At 38.1% G+C, this 17,023-nt stretch overlaps 2 protein-coding genes across 8 annotated transcripts; one reads left to right on the forward strand and one right to left on the reverse strand.

The window, feature by feature from the left end:
• The first annotated feature begins 727 nt into the window (after positions 1–727).
• On the forward strand, positions 728–6,734 carry LOC131336231 (putative pentatricopeptide repeat-containing protein At3g47840). 4 transcript variants are annotated; one of them, XM_058371990.1, is made up of 4 exons: positions 728–3,225; positions 4,573–4,646; positions 4,879–5,088; positions 5,859–6,734. In XM_058371990.1, the coding sequence occupies exon 1, from the start codon at positions 931–933 to the stop codon at positions 3,151–3,153; it is 2,223 nt and encodes a 740-aa protein (XP_058227973.1). In that variant the 5' UTR covers positions 728–930; the 3' UTR covers positions 3,154–3,225; positions 4,573–4,646; positions 4,879–5,088; positions 5,859–6,734. The 4 variants fall into 4 exon arrangements, with proteins under 4 accessions (XP_058227973.1, XP_058227971.1, XP_058227972.1 ...); XM_058371988.1 differs by having other exon boundaries at positions 6,031–6,734; XM_058371989.1 differs by having other exon boundaries at positions 4,934–5,088; positions 6,031–6,734.
• Positions 6,735–7,386: 652 nt separating this feature from the next.
• On the reverse strand, positions 7,387–11,193 carry LOC131336232 (F-box protein At5g39250). 4 transcript variants are annotated; one of them, XM_058371993.1, is made up of 3 exons: positions 10,970–11,193; positions 9,925–10,029; positions 7,387–8,592 (listed from the first exon to the last, which is right to left on the reverse strand). In XM_058371993.1, exon 3 carries the CDS (start codon positions 8,490–8,492, stop codon positions 7,743–7,745), a length of 750 nt encoding a protein of 249 aa, XP_058227976.1. In that variant the 5' UTR covers positions 8,493–8,592; positions 9,925–10,029; positions 10,970–11,193; the 3' UTR covers positions 7,387–7,742. The 4 variants fall into 4 exon arrangements, with proteins under 4 accessions (XP_058227976.1, XP_058227977.1, XP_058227978.1 ...); XM_058371994.1 differs by having other exon boundaries at positions 10,891–11,120; XM_058371995.1 differs by lacking the exon at positions 10,970–11,193 and adding an exon at positions 10,896–10,914.
• Between the last annotated feature and the right edge of the window lie 5,830 nt (positions 11,194–17,023).

A 17,023-nucleotide genomic window follows, 5' to 3' on the forward strand; every position in this document is an offset into this window, starting at 1 on the left:
TAATATTCCACTAAAGTAATAGAAAAAATCACTAGTAATATTTACACTTCGTTAAAACTCAACGCTTGTTTCGTATTGAGCCCTATATGAACAACACGAACACTCATGTGATCCAAGTCCTTAGCCACATAATCCTTCAATTTCGCCTTCGTCCACACTCTCAATTTTTGCCCTCACAAATTTTAATAGTTTAGAATATTTTTTAGAGACACTTTCACAATTCTGCACGAGCACGCACTTTATGTGACTTGATCAACGTCAATGGGCCAACCTATTCGAGCAAGTCCACATTTGTACTAAGTTTCAGGTTAAAGTCAAAATTTAGCGTCAAGATAGAAAAATCTTCTCCAACTTTATGCCATATTTTTTTTCCCTGCCCGCCTTTATGCCAAGTTCAATGCCAAATTTGGATCAACCTTGGCAATTGCTAAACTCTCACTTTTATTCAAGTCATTTGATTTGCATCGGAAAACGGGATGAGCGTAATCTAATGGTCTGATTTTGAGATTGTGCGAAAAAAACTGTTTTAACATTGTAAAAATTATTTTGACAATGTCATTTTAACACCAACGATCGATTTGCTCTTACAAGGCTATTTTGGCACACTCGTGCACCAACCTAGTACAACCTCTACCAACCCAAAAAAAAGCAGAAACTTAATTTGGAAAGAAAGTGAGTGAAAAATAAGAAAATTAAATTTTGAGTATACAATACATTTTCCACCCACTTCCTCTTTTAACCATTTTTTTTCCCTTTTACTTTCCTAAGTTCCAAACGGAGCCTTAAGAACTGAGAAAGGTTTTTCACACATCCTTTAATAAACCGGTGCTATATCAACTGGGTTTATGCAAGTGAAGGTGTGGGTTTGGATCTTCCTTTGTCGTTTCAGTTCAGTTACATAACTGTTATGCTTGATAGAGTAATACGGACATGGTTTTATCTATTAGGCTGGCTCATGTGAGGCGGTTCTATACAGCTTCAAGGATTGCTTTCAATGAACCCAGAGCCCTTCAGGGCTTAGTGCAAAACAAGGAGCAGTTTACTCAAACGAGTACCAGTAGTAATGTCTATCCAGTTAATGTGCTTGAGGTCAACCGTAAGTTGAAGGAATTGGTCAAAACAGGTCATTTGAAAGATGCCCGCCAAATGTTTGATAGGTTGTCCCAAAGAAATGTAGTTTCGTGGACCACAATGATTTCTGGCTATGTCAACGCCTCTGATTCGTCTGAGGCGTTGACATTGTTTTATAAAGTGTGGGTAGAGCCTGATCTTGCGATGGACGACTTCGCGCTTAGTATTGCTCTCAAGGCTTGTGGACTCAACTTGAATGAGAAACATGGAGAGATATTACATGGGTATTCGGTTAAAACTGGTTTTGTGAACTCTGTTTTCGTTGGTAGTGCGCTTCTTGACATGTACATGAAAACTTGTAGGGTTTGGGAGGGTTGCAGAGTGTTTGAAGAAATGCCTCTTAGAAATGTTGTTTCGTGGACTGCAATTATAACTGGGCTTGTACACGCAGGCGGCAATGCTGAGGCGTTGAGATACTTTTCGGAAATGTTGCGATCGGGCGAGGAATATGACTCGTATACATTTGCTATTGCGTTGAAGGCGTGTGCTAATACGGGTGCATTGAATTATGGGAGGGAAATCCACACCCAGGCAACTAAAAGATACTTGGCTGCGTGCTCATTTGTCGCTAACACTCTTGTTACTATGTACAACAAGTGTGGGAAAGTGCTTTATGGCTTGCGCTTATTCGAAAGGATGAAGACCAGAGATGTGGTTTCATGGACCACAGTAATAACAACATACGTTCAAATGGGCCAAGAGAATCATGCTTTTCAAGCATTCCTACAAATGCAAGAATCAGAAGTTTGCCCCAATGAATACACTTTGGCAGCAATCATCTCTGCGTGTGCTAATACTGCAAGGATGGAATGGGGTGAACAACTGCATGCTCATGTTTTAATCGTAGGTCTTCTGGACACTTTGTCGGTGGCGAATTCTATCATGACCTTGTATTCAAGATGTGGGCAGTTTAATTCAGCTTCAACGGTTTTTCATGGAATGAGCAGAAGAGACATTGTTTCTTGGAGCACTATTATTGCCGGGTACTCTCAAGGTGGTCATGGCGAGGAAGCTTTCAAGTATCTATCGTGGATGAGAAAGGACGGCCCTAAACCCACTGAGTTTGCTCTTGCCAGTGTGCTGAGTGTTTGTGGAAATATGGCCATTCTCGAGCAAGGGAAGCAACTCCATGCTCACGTGTTGTCCGTTGGATTAGAGCACAGAGCTATGGTACGGAGTTCTTTGATCAATATGTATGCCAAATGTGGGAGTATAGAAGAAGCTTCAAGGGTATTTAATTGGACAGAAAATGATGATATAGTGTCATGGACAGCAATGGTTAATGGATATGCTGAACATGGTCACAGCAAAGAAGCTATTGATTTGTTTGAGAAGATTCCCATGGTCGGTCTTAGACCAGACTCTGTGACCTTCATTGGTGTTCTTACTGCTTGTAGTCATGCTGGGCTTGTTGATCTTGGCTATCACTATTTCAATTCAATGAGTGAGGAGTATGGGATTAATCCTTCAAAAGAACACTATGGTTGCATTATCGATTTACTCTGTCGAGCTGGACGATTAAGTGATGCTGAGCACATGATAAGAAGTATGCCGTTCACCCGGGATGATGTTGTGTGGTCAACTCTGCTAAGAGCATGTAGATTACATGGTGATGTTGATCGTGCAAGACGTGCTGCAGAGCAGATTTTGTTATTGGATCCCAATTGTGCTGGGACCCATATTACAATTGCCAATATCTATTCTGCCAAAGGGAGGTGGCGGGAAGCAGCCGATGTAAGAAAGCTGATGAGGTCAAAAGGTGTTATAAAGGAGCCTGGTTGGTCTTGGATTAAGATCAAAGACCAGGTTTCTGCATTTGTTGCTGGGGATCAATTACACCCTGAATGGGAGGATATATATGCCATTTTGCATTTACTTGCTTCAAGGGAAGCTATCCAGGAGATGGGCTCTCTTGAATATGATGTTGAAGATTTACAGAAGTTTGAGTTTTCCTTTCCTATACTACAGGCCTCTCATATAGAGTGTGATGTGTCATTGAGACTTTCCTCAGGAAGTTGTTGAGTTTTGGATCAGACATAATTATCTACACTGATGTCTGAGCATCGTAACAATTTAAAGCAAACTGAGAAACTGGTACTCATCAAAAACCATTTATGTGTGTGTTTTGATTATGGTAAAACCTATCCACTGAGTACTACATCCCTTGGATCTCTCAGCTAGACATCGTTAAATGTTGAGAAGCAAAATTTAGTATAGCTCTTCGCCCATTAGTGAGCATAGGCGTATTATTCTCTTATCTTTTACTAATGGGAAGTTATATTTCATTTAATCCCATTACCATTTAGTAGATAGCACTAGCAGGTAACTACAATAGAGTTGTGGAAGTACGCAACATTTGATAGCAGAAAAAAGAAAGTTGCAACTTGCATATGTTGGCATTTCATAATTACTTTGATTATGTGCAAGAGTCTGTACTGGTTCAAGGTTCCCTTTGCACCGAACGTGTCTCAGAAGTGGGCTTGGACCTGTTTCTAAAGTGAAAGAGTCTGAAGTAGTCCTGAGAAAATCCCCGGATAATGTAACGACTTGGTCATTTTTCAGGTCCATATATTGGTCATGTTGTTCATGGATAAAAAGGCGGTACATGACGTATAGAGTATCCTAGGATGTTAAAGGCACATTGATATGGATTTGTTAGGAGTCTTTAGTTGTGAGGTTGTCTTTTTTCTTCTCTCTCTTTTGTCTCTTTTTTTGTTTGCTTTTCTTTTCCTTTCCTTTCCTTGTATTAGGTTGCTGCCCCCTTGGGACCTGCTTTATCATCTGATTTCCAGTCAAAAAATGCAAGTGTAGCTCAAATATATAGTTGTGTCATGGTTATCGCCACTATTTATGGCGTTAAAAACTCGAAAACTTCAAGGAGTCCCCATTCATCCCTGAGAATGCAAGACCTACTAGATTGTAGGTGTCAATTGTCCTGCTATTGATCTACTTCAGGAAATGGAAATTATAGCTACTTGAGTTTGAAGGAAGGCCTGAGTTCTCTGATTACCTTTGAACCTTGTCTGATCTGCAAGATCTTCTTTGGAACTTTGGATCTTCGGGCAAACTCTTTTAAAACACTTTAACAAGCTTAGCTGTTGAAGTGAAAAGGATCTTAGCACTACTAGTATCTTAGCTGTACTACTAGTATCTATGCGTGCGCACTAGGCACTTTTTAGTGGCTTGTTGCGGTGATGTATCAGACAAATCATGTCAGTTTCGCAAGTTCACAAAGCTTAAAGTTGTGCATGAGTTGACCTCCTTTGTGTCAATGTGTGTCATTTCTAATTATCCAAACGGTGATGGCGTAGTCCTTACCTGATTGCATGTGTTTGCGTTTACATTCTTCTTAGTTTTGCTTATTTTGTTTTTTTTTTTTTGGATTTAAACATGTAACTTACCACCATGGGGTTCATAAAGCTTGATTTTGTGTACTGGCAGATGAAACCTTGGATGTCTAACCAGCCTCATGGAACTACCCAAATCCACTGCTGTTTGTTTCTATCCTTGATCAGGTCCAGAGTTGTTGCGTCTCTTTCCATATTTTTTACTTTGATTTGTTTTATTTTTTATTTCTTTTGAGTTGCATGGTTCTTTTAGCATATAAAATTGCATTTCCAATTGAATGCTTGAAGTGCTGCTTGCAGTTTCTTTCATGATGTCATCTTCCTGCATCTTTTTTGTAGTTCATGTTATCAGGGCTGGAAAGGCTAATAAGGCCAAATATCTTTCTGCGTTGATTTCTAGGGCATGTTTCCTATCTCTGGGGACTGAACGGAACACTGTATTTTTTTGGCTACAGTACTGGGCTGATGAACTGGGACCCAACCAACATGCTGTGAGTATGTCAAGAATAGCAGATATTTCCACAAGGATTCACCACTGCTGAGCATTTCTAGTAGGGTTCATCAGACAGTTGATGATACTTGCGTCATCTGCAGGCACAACTATATATGGGTTAGATTTTTTCATCCTTTTCCTGTTGTCTTGCTCATGTTGTTATCGAGTTTTTGCCACTTTGGGTGGTTGTTTTCTATGTCTAATCCAATATATCTGCATCTACTTATGTAACCCCCTCTCAGGGACGGGTGCACTATGGGGCAAGTGGGGTCACGTGCCCCCACTTGATACCATTTTTTTTTGGAAAAGCATAAAAAAAATGTTAAATAGCGCAAACTCAGAAAAAAGAAAGCATTCCACCGTCGCACGCCCTCACATCTGGAGATACATACATGTATACTTATGTTTAGGAACTTTTGAAAGCATACATATTATAAACCGTCTTGCATATAATGAAATCTTGATTTATATTATTGGGTTCGACTAAAATTTGTGTTCAAGGTTAGTAGAAATTGGTGCCACCACTACAGAAAATTTCTGGATCTGTCCCTGCCCCCTTTGATGTGTTAGTATTTTCCCGATGACTGAACATTGGCATGATTTTGTCATTGCCTTGTTTAACATGACTCCGTAACTATGGTGGTTTCTTGAACTATCTCATCCATCTTGGGTGTTTTTTCTTCTCAGTTTTGCAAGATTTTTTTTTGGTCAACACTGTATACATCAGCAGGAGTTAGTGGGGGTGTTAGAGTTAGCATTGGGGCTCGAGAGGCTATCAATAGCCTTGGCCCCCAAAGCCTCGCCCCCTGTAGAACTCAAACCCTAGTCAGATGAACAACCAACTTCACTAGAAGTGGTTCTCTCCGTAGGTTTTCATCTTTCCGCAGTTTTTCATCTCTTATGCGAGGTGTTAACTTCAATCATCTATGCGTTTCACTGATGGTTTGAGCACTGGGGAAACAATGAACACTGAGGAACTACAGCTAAATTAGTATCATCTCGTAACTTTCAGCTTTTAATAATCTTAAACTTTGCTCAATCCAAGGTGTTTTTTTACAGGTATGGCTCTTGACGTTTGCACATCTCGCTATTCCTCACCATTTCAACTACCCTCTATCATTGAGTCGAGTAAGTTATGGGAAATTGAGGAAAGTGATCAAGACCCTTTACATTCTAGTCGAGTAAGCTACGCAAAGATGGAGGAAAGCCGGCCAGACCCTCTACCTAGTTGAGCAAGCTATGCAAAAATCGAGGAAAGCATTCCTGCCCCCTTGACCTGAATGCCAGATTCTTCTATCTCTTATGGCAAGATCGAATTGGATTCTTCTCTTATATCTGCTACTGCCAGTGATCGTCAACCTAAAAAAAACAAGGTAGGTTGGATCCTTTCACCGGTGTGAGTCGATTGTTCCTGGAAGTTTACCTCAACTTCTTGGAAGCCCATATTGACTCCCACCACCCCTTGGTCATAATGCTGGGTCGTCACTTTTCAACTTTGAGCTGTGATGCTTTGCCTTCCCATAAAACTCAGCTTACTTTTTTTGTGGGAGAAAAAATGTCTGCTTCCATGTTGTAACCGTTAGTTTTCTTCTAATGTTGCACTGAATGTTTCAGTTCTCTAGCAGTTGTCTGGATCTTTAGCTGTAAACCGAAACAACTTCGCGAGTGCAGCCTTGTCTGTATGTTCTTTACATTGTACGCCGATGGAGCCAAGTAATTTTGAACAAAATATGGTTTGTGAGTTGTGTCCGAGATTGTGTTTTAATCCCCAGTGTTATAATGTTTTGCTGTAGAAGCAACGATTCCTAAGATTTTGGAAAAGTTACAGAGACAAGGAATAAAAAATAGTCAACATAACAAAAACAGATGAGGATTTGCTGTGATCCTTAGTATCACTTCCAACAATGTTTCAAGAATAGTACTCCAGTCCTACGGTCTGTTGCTTTGGTTTACAGCGCACTTCCTAAACAAGGTACCATTGCAACCTCGTCTTTGATGTTACACTCAAGTACCATGGCACTTTAGGTGTCACTGAGCACGCTTTGGTTACAGCACACTTCCTAAAACAAGGTACCATTGTGACCGCGTCTTGATATTACACTCAAGTACCACGGCACTCTAGTTGTCGCCAAGCACGTTGCCCAGCGAAGTACAGACTCCACATAACGAAAAGGATTTAGAACTCAAAACATTGAATCCAAAATATGATCACCAGAGTATTATTGTTACCGTCATTTTGAGGGTGGGCTGAGTGAAACTGCAAAGCACCAACCACCAAACAATCCAAATCGATAACAGTTTGGCTTTAAAAGCAAAATCTTCAAACAAAAGAGAGGCTTCAAAGGCAAAATAAAGCAAGATGGTGTAATCTGTTTCAACGGTGAACACCAAATACTACATGTGAACCGCTCCGGGGAAGGAAATAAACTAGCCAGAGCTTTCCCATTTCCATCATAGATAGGCTAAGCAACAAGTGAACTGTACATACAACATAGTTAACAGTGCGAATAAATTGAGAGTTGGTCTCTGAAAAACGTCAAGATAAACCTTCTCAGGCAACATTACTAGCGGTGAGCGCAACCCTGAGAAGAAATGGTACAGTATTTCACAATGAAAATTATTCTCAATTATTATTCTTGATCGTGAACAAAATGAATGCACGCAAGGAAGTCACATCCGGCCAACAGACATCCTGATTCCCATTCACACCAACCCATATTCCAATTCCCAATCATACCAACTATACCGGATGTCACATTCAATTATAACCTTCATTTCCAATCAAGCATATCTAATAGCCACAAGACTTCTTCCTTGGAGTTAGCATTATTACAGAAATCCATTTCAATCCCAAAGACATCAATCACCCCTTCATTACCACAATCCATGAACAACAGGGAAATCCACGCTCGGATACCAGCCACAAACGGGTAGAAAGGGGAAAAGTCAAGGTAGTCATATGCAAGTGCTCTATAGGCCGTACGATCAACATAATCAAATTTTGACTTGTCGATAACACGAGCAACTCTGTCTGAATCCTTGCGTCCCACAAGCACAGAGACGCTAACTGTTTGACTCTCAGGAATGCTGAACCGTGGCTCCACCGGTAGTGTCATCTTGTATTCTGGACTCTCTAGATGAAACCTAAGCATGTCCCCAACTCCAGACGGAGGGACCCCGATTCCTTTTTCAAGAACAGGGCCTGGGACCACTTCTGAGAATATTAACGTATCTTCTGTCCAAATGTCGATGTAAAACTCCAATTCATTAAAGGAAAGTCTTGGTGGTAGAAGCGTCCGACCCTGTTGGCGTTTATGGAAGGTTTGGAATAGTTTGTAGTAAGTTACAGTTGGAGGTGATGGTCGTTTGCAGGTTGAAGGCCACCTCTTGGCACATAGGCACTTCCACAGATAATCATCTTGAGCTATTTCTCTCCACCGCTTACTTACTCCCATACAAGAAACAAGATCAGTCCCTTCTAGAAATGGAAAGACAGCCTTCACAACTTCTTCAGACAACATTTTCAGCTTACAAATGGAAACTAGAATTAGAACGAAATATGTTTCAGTGCTAGTTTATGACAATGAAGGGCCTCAAAAATGATTGCCGCACACGCATTCCCTGGAAAGGACAAAAAACAAAATATACTTCAACAGCTATCTCCATGTTCAGGTTCAGCACAGAGGAAAATATCTCCAAAGCACTAAAAAGTTAAGATGTAGGGGTGACAAGTTATATGTCCATCATGAACATCTCATACACATTCCACTGAAGCAAAAGTGAGCTACAGGCTACAGCACAATCTGATTCCACTTTCGAACCTCTTACTCAGTGTTCTAAAACTCGGAAATACTCGGCGAGTACTCGGTACTCGGTGCCTAGCCGAGTAGAGTTAGGGCTACTCGGAGGAATTACTCGGCCAGCCGATTACTCGGCATTACTCGGCGAGTACCGATTACTCGGTAAAACGAGATTACTCGGAAGTGGGGAGAAAATCCAAAAAAAAACTGAAAAATGGGGTAAAATACATAATATGTTAAATTTGAAGGGTCGCTAGTGTAATTTCAGTATAGTTTTATACTTACCCTAATCGAGTGAACACACCAATCAAGCTACTGCTGCTGCTCCTCTTCTTCTTTGAGGAATAATTGACTACTAATTTCGTACTTCGTTTTATTTGGTTTGAACGTTGAACTTTGTAATTGACTATTAATTTCGTATCTGGTTTCATTTGGTTTGAACGTCAAGCTTTGCAATGGACTAGTAAAACTTTGCAATGGACTAGTAATTTTGTACTTAGTTTCATTTGGTTTGAACTATGAACATTGAACTTCTCATTATGCATTATGAATATCATTTGGGGAACATATAAAAAAAAAATTCCAAGTAATTTCTACTCGCCGAGTAATCACCGAGTAATTGCCGAGTACTCGGCCTACAAGGTACAAGGTGGCCGGCCGAGCGAGTACCGAGTACCGAGTTTTAGAACATTGCTCTTACTACAGGTGTTTGCTTATTGCCTTGTAGGAAACAGACTTGAAAAGAAGATCATGTTACTAACACGGTACTTTGGTCTAAATTCTAATGAATACATGAAAATCAATAGTTGGATCACGAAATTGCGAATCATGAATGACTGCAGGAAAGAAAATTGATTCACATAACTAAGACCAATCCAAAGGTCAGAACATGATATCCGATTTCAGATACCTATCTATCTTAAGTTACTCTTGAACCTTCATCCATTACTTTCATCTTTACTGGATTGCATACACTCGAGCCAGGAGTGTGAAAGATAACTAAACAAAAAAGTTCCAAGCGCACAGCTCAATTCACAGCCTCACAGGTGAAATGCTAAAATCAATGCATTTGACACAAATACGACACTGATTCTTTTACATGAAATGCTACCAAGATCAACACATCAAGAAAATACCATGAGATAGTAATTACCCTGTATGTATTCCAGTGATCAGAATCCTTGGACATCAAGCTTGGTCAAATACTGTGCTTCAGTGTCTAATAAGCCCCCTTGAAAATACTCTTCCAATTGTCAAACTTCAAGGAAAAACAAGAATTAAGTTAGAGCTTTAAAAAACTTTTATGTCAACACCACATAGATGAAACTAAACACTTTGTTTATCTATTAACGTAAGAGTAAATGTCTAAATGATATGTTTGGTTGCAGAGACACACACACACACAATAAAGCAAATATTGTAAGATAAGTATTTGGCTGTAGAGCGGTTCAAAAAACATAATATCGGCTGTAGGCCTGTAGCCAATACGATTGGCTCTCTGGGCAACCAAAAAACAGCAGGTCAAGTTCTAATTTTTTTTTATTTATTTTTGGTTACAAAGGGAAGGAAGTTCTAATTTTGTCTCGTTTCCATGATTCTCTGGAATCTAACAGCAGCAAGTCAAATTAACATTATAAAATCGTTTTTTTTTTAATCGGCAAATATTAGAAATCATTTGTAATAAGATGAAAAGTCAACTACCCCAATTCAAGTCTCAAACATGGGAATAAAATTTCAGAAAAATTATTGCCCAACATGTATTTTTTTGCCTATGTGATCAACGAAGTCAAAGCTTGTGTAAATTCACAAACCCCACAAAGCATTTGCCAATTAGTGAAAACCAAATACAAGTAAAGTAAAGCCAAAACTTTGAAACTACAGACGGGCTTTACAATCTTAAACACGGTGCAGATGTATAACCAAAATAAAGGAATTGATTCAGGGAAAACTGGAAATCATTAATCTGCCCTAGTTATGAAAAGAAGCTGATTTGACAAAATGGCACATCATGCCAAAAAATGAAAAAGAAATGGAAAAGATAATTTCTAGATCCATGCAAAATATGAAGGAGAAAACCCAACAACAGTAATCGGAAACAGGTCCAAAGAAGAACTCCAACCCTACAAGATGATTCTAAAGATGGGCCCATCGGATTCATCGCATGGAGAGAGAGTGAGAGAGAGAGAGAGAGAACATACGAGGATGAGGTTGGGATCTATAAACAGATTGGTATTCTGCTTAGAATCGGTAAAGGCGTAAAGCAGAAAACTTGAGGATTGGTCGAAACCGGTGCGAGGGGTGGGTGGCTCCGCATGGGTCTACCGGAGAGAGAGAGAGAGAGAGAGGAGAGAGAGAGAGTCAGAGAGCGAGAGAGAGGGGTATTTTTTCTAGTATATTATCCCGGCGTACGACTTTGAATAGTACTCCATTTCTGTTTACGCGTGTATTTATGAGAATAATCTGCTCCACTTGATCAATTTTTCTACGGAAAATCTATCGTGATCCTGTTCTGCTAAAATTTTTATTTATTTTTTATTTTACGAAACATGTCTTTCTTTCGTAATGAATCACTTTTAATTTAAAAATTAAGTTACTTGTTTGAAAAAAAAGTACGAATACTTATTTTAATTAGTGGAATGGGGCTTATTGTGTTTAAGATAAAATGATAAATAGTAAATTTAAAAAATTTACCATTTAAAAAGTGCCTGTGAATGTTCAGCAAAAATTTTCTAATCAATAATGTTAGGATTTTATGAATTCCTAAAAACTGAAATGGTCTAAAATAAGTATATTTTTTAAAAAGGTTGAGTTTGGGGTGCTTTTGGTACCTAATTTTGAGTCTTTAGTAATTCGAAAATTAATCTTTACTTTTCTAAATTAAACACAATCAATTTTTGTTTCAGCTTAATCATCATAATTTAAAAGAAGTTGTAAAAAATTTTGGCAACTCATGCTAAAATGTGAAATCTTATAATTTTTTTTAAAGCAATAATCAATCTAGAATTCCCTTGTTCTTAGGCCATCCACATTGGTATAATTAAATGTCAATTGTTTTTAAAGTTAACAATGTTGGTGCAAAAAATTACTCACAATGGTATAATCAAACTTAGCAACATCCTTAAAAATAATCAAATTTTAGGCTTTGGATAACCAAAACTAACAACTTTTTTCAATAATCAAAATTTGTGGATCCTATACCACATAAGTTAACTAGTTCCAAAATTTGTATATACACATGTTTCAACTAGTATTTTTTTTTTCCATTCTTCGCCCACCCTTTTTTTTTTTTTTTGGTTAAAAAAATAAAATTGAAGAATAAATTTTTTATGTAGCCAAGCTTTTTCGCTACTCTATAACTTTTTCACTTCGCCAACAAACTATTTCTTTTTCTTTTCTCCAAAAGTGAAACTCATATCTCTCGATCATCTACAATTCAATTCATCGTCGCCGGATTAAGGTATTTCACTCTTCTTTCCAGTTTCTACTACCCACCCCCGAAAAAAAAGAAGAAGGAAAAATCATAATAGGAGGGAAGGAAGTCACCGATTTTTTTTTCAAAATTAAGAGAGGGAATCAATATATTTTAACTCATAAAAAACGTAAATGGAGAAAAGTGAATGACGGGAAACAGGGGGGAGAGAGAATGAAATTGTAGTGGATCCCATATTTTGATTATGGACTAGAAGTGACTATAGTGAAGCTTAAGCTTAGCAACCTCTTAAGTGAATAATCAAAAGCTGATGTGTCAACTTTTGGTTATCTTTTTTTTGATTATACCACTGTGGATGACCTTATAGCTATCCCGATTCCCAAGTATCCTTGTCACCTGTCAGAGTATGTGGTCGTTGCCCGAGCTCTATATGTTATGTTAATTTATCTATGCAACTTTGACCATATCATTCCCCGTTATACCTCCCAAAATAAGTACTTAAAAAATAAGTATTTATTTTTAAATTTAAAAATAATAGATTCATAAAAATAATTTTTGAATTTTTTTGCAGGGTTCAACAAGATCTATATTGCATATTTTTTTAATTTCAATAAGCTTATTATTTTTAAGGGAGTAAACCGGAACACTGTCGTATTTATCTTTGCAATTTTTTTTTATCATCATCTATCATCTATGCAAGTATTCCACCTAAAAATCGAAGCAGATAAGTTTCGCTAAGTGTTTTTTTGGGATTTTTTCGTTTTGTCCTCCTTCAATTTTTTTTTTGGTGTTTATTTGTTTTGCTACAAACTTTTTACCCCTATTGATTCGTCTTGACGAGATGAATTGATAAAGTAAAAATTTATGACATTTACCCAAATATTTTTGAAAATATCCACACAAAAAAAAAAATCAAGTTTTTTGGATTTTATCCTGAATATTACAAAAAATATTAGGGTAAAAGTTAAAAAAATTTATTTTTCCGATTCCTCTCATCGAGAGAATCAATAGGAGTAAAAAAAAATTCGCAAAACAAACAAATGCGGGAAAAAAAATTGAATGATAACAAAACGAAAAAAGGCCAAAAAGTCTTTAGCGGAACTTAGCAAATATACTATTTTTCAAGGGAAAAAAAGTAGTTAATGTCAAACTTAACATAATCCATTACGAGCTGCTACCGAAGTTATCCCACTGAAAGCCCACTGTCCATGTGAAAAGCCCAACTCTGCTATATACAGGCCCAATCCACTACAGCTGCAGGGTTTTGGTCCAACATAGTCTCAAGTCAAATTGGGCACCGAAGAAATGGGAAAATGACGGCTCATGACGTGTTTTGATAATTAATACTCGCCAAGGACATTTTCAGCATTAAAAAATGTTCTCAGCATATCCTTGGCAGATATTAATTATCAAAACACATCCTTAGCCTTCATTTTCCCTTGAGAAATCCAGGCATAGACGGTAGTAATATTTGTATATCTAGACTTTGCATTCTCATCATGATATGTATCCTTCGGTTTTTACTGTGTTGTCGGCGTGTATTAATTACGCCTTTTCTCTTCTTGTTATAATAGCTGCACATAATAGGTCGTAACTTTGTTGCTATCAATGAATTTCTTGCTCTTCCGGGAAAAAAAACGTAAGCATTAAAACCTATTTGTGCCCACTAGCTATAGTCCATAGACAGCTCCCAATAGTTGACAAACAAATAAAGTAACCAAAGATACAAAATCCAAATTGGTACGTGGTTAGACAAAACAAGTGGACCAGGACTCACCAGATGGTTTCGACCAAAAAGGGTCCATTGATCACCTCGATTGTTTTGATTTCGAAGGGAGGCCGGTGGCCTCTGTCGACCAGCACACAAAAGGAATAAAGGACTCGGCTAGCACATGGCATAATAATGGTGTGGCACGGACCCACCCAACGACGGAGTCAGAATTTTTAGATATTGGTTGGATCGAAAAATTCGAAGGGTTTGTGCAATTTTTGGAAGTTTGTAACTGGACTTTTGGATTAGGTTAAAACTTCTATTGATTCGAGTTGGGGCAACTTAATTTGGTAGAATCTGGAGTGATTCAGGGCTTGTACGAAAGGTTGGACAAGGTTTAGGCATGCATGTCCCTATTTCTATCTATCAATTACAGTCTTCAGTTTGCCGTAGAGATTTGGTCTCGTGGTGCATGCAAATTGGTCCGGGGACACTTTGCGTTACCAAAAAATGATAATTAATACAATATAAATAAATTACACTCTTGAAGAGTGTTGTGCTTTTTTTATTTTTCCCTTCCGATGACTGTTCATCATATGGTTAGCCTATTCTTCATCTTCGAAAAGAAAGGCTCTTCGGAAAGTTTTGAGTACGTTTTGGCGTGAGCACCTACCTACACAAGCATATGCAGGTGGTTGGCCGAAGTGTTCTGTTCTTGTGATGAACAATACTCCCCCCCTCTGTTTTTAAATGAGTCTCTCTTGGGAATTTTAACTTTTTTAAGGGACATGCAATCATTACACTTATTTTCCACCATATACTCCTATATTCTATCTATTTTGCACTATTTGTATTCACATATGAGGGATACTTTAAGAATTTTATCAAATTTCTACTTCTATTTTTAAAAAGGGACAATTATTTTGGAACATCCCATTTGGTTTCAGTTCATCCAGCTAGAGGCTCCTAGATCTTCCAGAACATGTTAAATTTGCTACATATAATGAAGTAAAATAAGAACAAAATTATTAGTGTAATTCACTTTTTCATGCTTTATCGATCTCTGCCATTTTATTGCCTTTTCACACCTCTTTATGACAATCTTAAGCTGTTTCCAGATATGCATACATGTGTGGGAATTTAAGGCATTATTTAACGAACATCGAGGATGGCTGCTGATAGTAGTTAGTTGCCAAATTTGAAACAAAGGTATAAATAAATAAATAAATAAATAAATAAATAAATAAATACAGCCGCTATATATGTTAGAAAAAGAAGGTAAAGAAAAAATGAACCCTAGACTTTAATGATCTCGATGGTATCCCATGCACCAAGGTACTACTATTAATTAGCTCCGTCGAAATGATTTCATACCGGCCATTCGGGTACGTGACAAGTAATGAATCATCGATCGGCGTCTCAATTCTCGTACATTTTATGATGTGGACGTGTGTATCGTTACTCCCTGAATATGAGGCCATTGAGTTCTTGTACATTTTTATGCTACCATGTATATATAGTTGTTCCTTATGCACCGGGTAACGAAGGTTTCTCAGGCTAGAATTTCAATAAATTTATGCATGCACCGGGTAAGCGTGAGGAGGCCCGTATCACTTCTAACCTTGATAAAATCACCTTAAATATATTATTTTATATACACATTAAATATTCATACATAATGTACTATGTCAGCCTCCTCAAATTTCAAATAATAATATAACAAGTGGCTATAAATTGGGGAAAATTATTTTCTTTTATGTGTGTATGTGTGTTTTGCCAAGCATAAATAAAAAAACGGCAATGATTTTTTCTGCAGTATATTATACCTTAGATTGCATGTTTGAATTTCTAACTCTTTATAAGAAAAACTTAAAAATTCAAAAAACGAGTGAATAAGTGAAATTCTAAGTTCTAAGTTTCGGCCTCTCCTCTATGTAAATTCTAACTCCGTCCCTCCCTACATAACGCCACCAAATCTCATGGGGTTGAAACAAGAATACGCGAAAGTTTCCTATGAAACGAATATATATATAAGCGGTTGTGAGATGAAAAAGATATACACTCGTTACGCGAAATATCCCCCCATGAGATCGAATACACACCAAAAGAGGAACCATGCGATAGTAGTACTAGTAATCGGGGAATGATTTTACACTCTCATTTGTTCCATTTTCACTCATTTGTTTACTCTTTTTAATTTTTTTTTTAATTTTGTGTTAATCGATCCGCGACTGCTTTGACAAATTTGATGCAAAGCCCTTTTGGTATTACTCATCCCAATAATAGTAATAAAGTAATGAGTCACGTGCAATAGGCAAACGTGGCAAACATGCCGTATATACATAGATAGCTAGGAAATCACATGGAGACATGTGTAACGAATTAAGTAACACTCTCCATTACCATTATCTAAGTACGCTTATAGCCCTGTACACGCAGTAGTAACAAACAAAAGCTGATACTACCAGTAATTTAAATACTCCTCCTATAAGCAAGTATTACTTGGGTTGGGGGGGTTGGAAATCTGAAGAGAGAGAGAGAGAGAGAGAGAGAGAGACAGGAGAGAGAGAGGTGGCACCGGATCCAGTACGATGCAGGGAATGTGCAGAACATGCTGTACAATTCACTGTCTCTCTGTTTCTCACATGCAATCCCAACTCAAAGCTAGCCTACACTTTCTCCCCCCTCCCTCCTCTCTCTCTCTCTCTCTCTCTCTCTCTCTCTCTCTCTCTCTTGCGCTGCTTGTATCAATGCATGTGCTTCCCATGTGCTCACTGCCCAACTCCTCTCTCTCTCTCTCTCTCTCTCTCTCTCTCTCTCTCTCTCTCTCCAATGAGCTCTTATTAGCTGGCCCATACCACATTCACATGCACCCTTTGAGGAGGCCACACACACGTACAGCACCCTAAAAACAACTAGGTCACCGCACCCCCTTTTCCACCCACATGCAATTGACTATCTTGCCCTTTTACATTCCTATTAGTATGTGTATTCTCTCTGCCCTAACTTTATGTGGCTAACTATCTACGTTTTACTACTTTATTTTTGGGCCACTAATCCAATCCAATACATGTGGTGGCTGAACAGCTTTTGTGATAAAAAGTAGCAGTG

This window comes from Rhododendron vialii, chromosome 8a (genome assembly GCF_030253575.1).
Source record: "Rhododendron vialii isolate Sample 1 chromosome 8a, ASM3025357v1".
Lineage (NCBI taxonomy): Eukaryota > Viridiplantae > Streptophyta > Magnoliopsida > Ericales > Ericaceae > Rhododendron > Rhododendron vialii.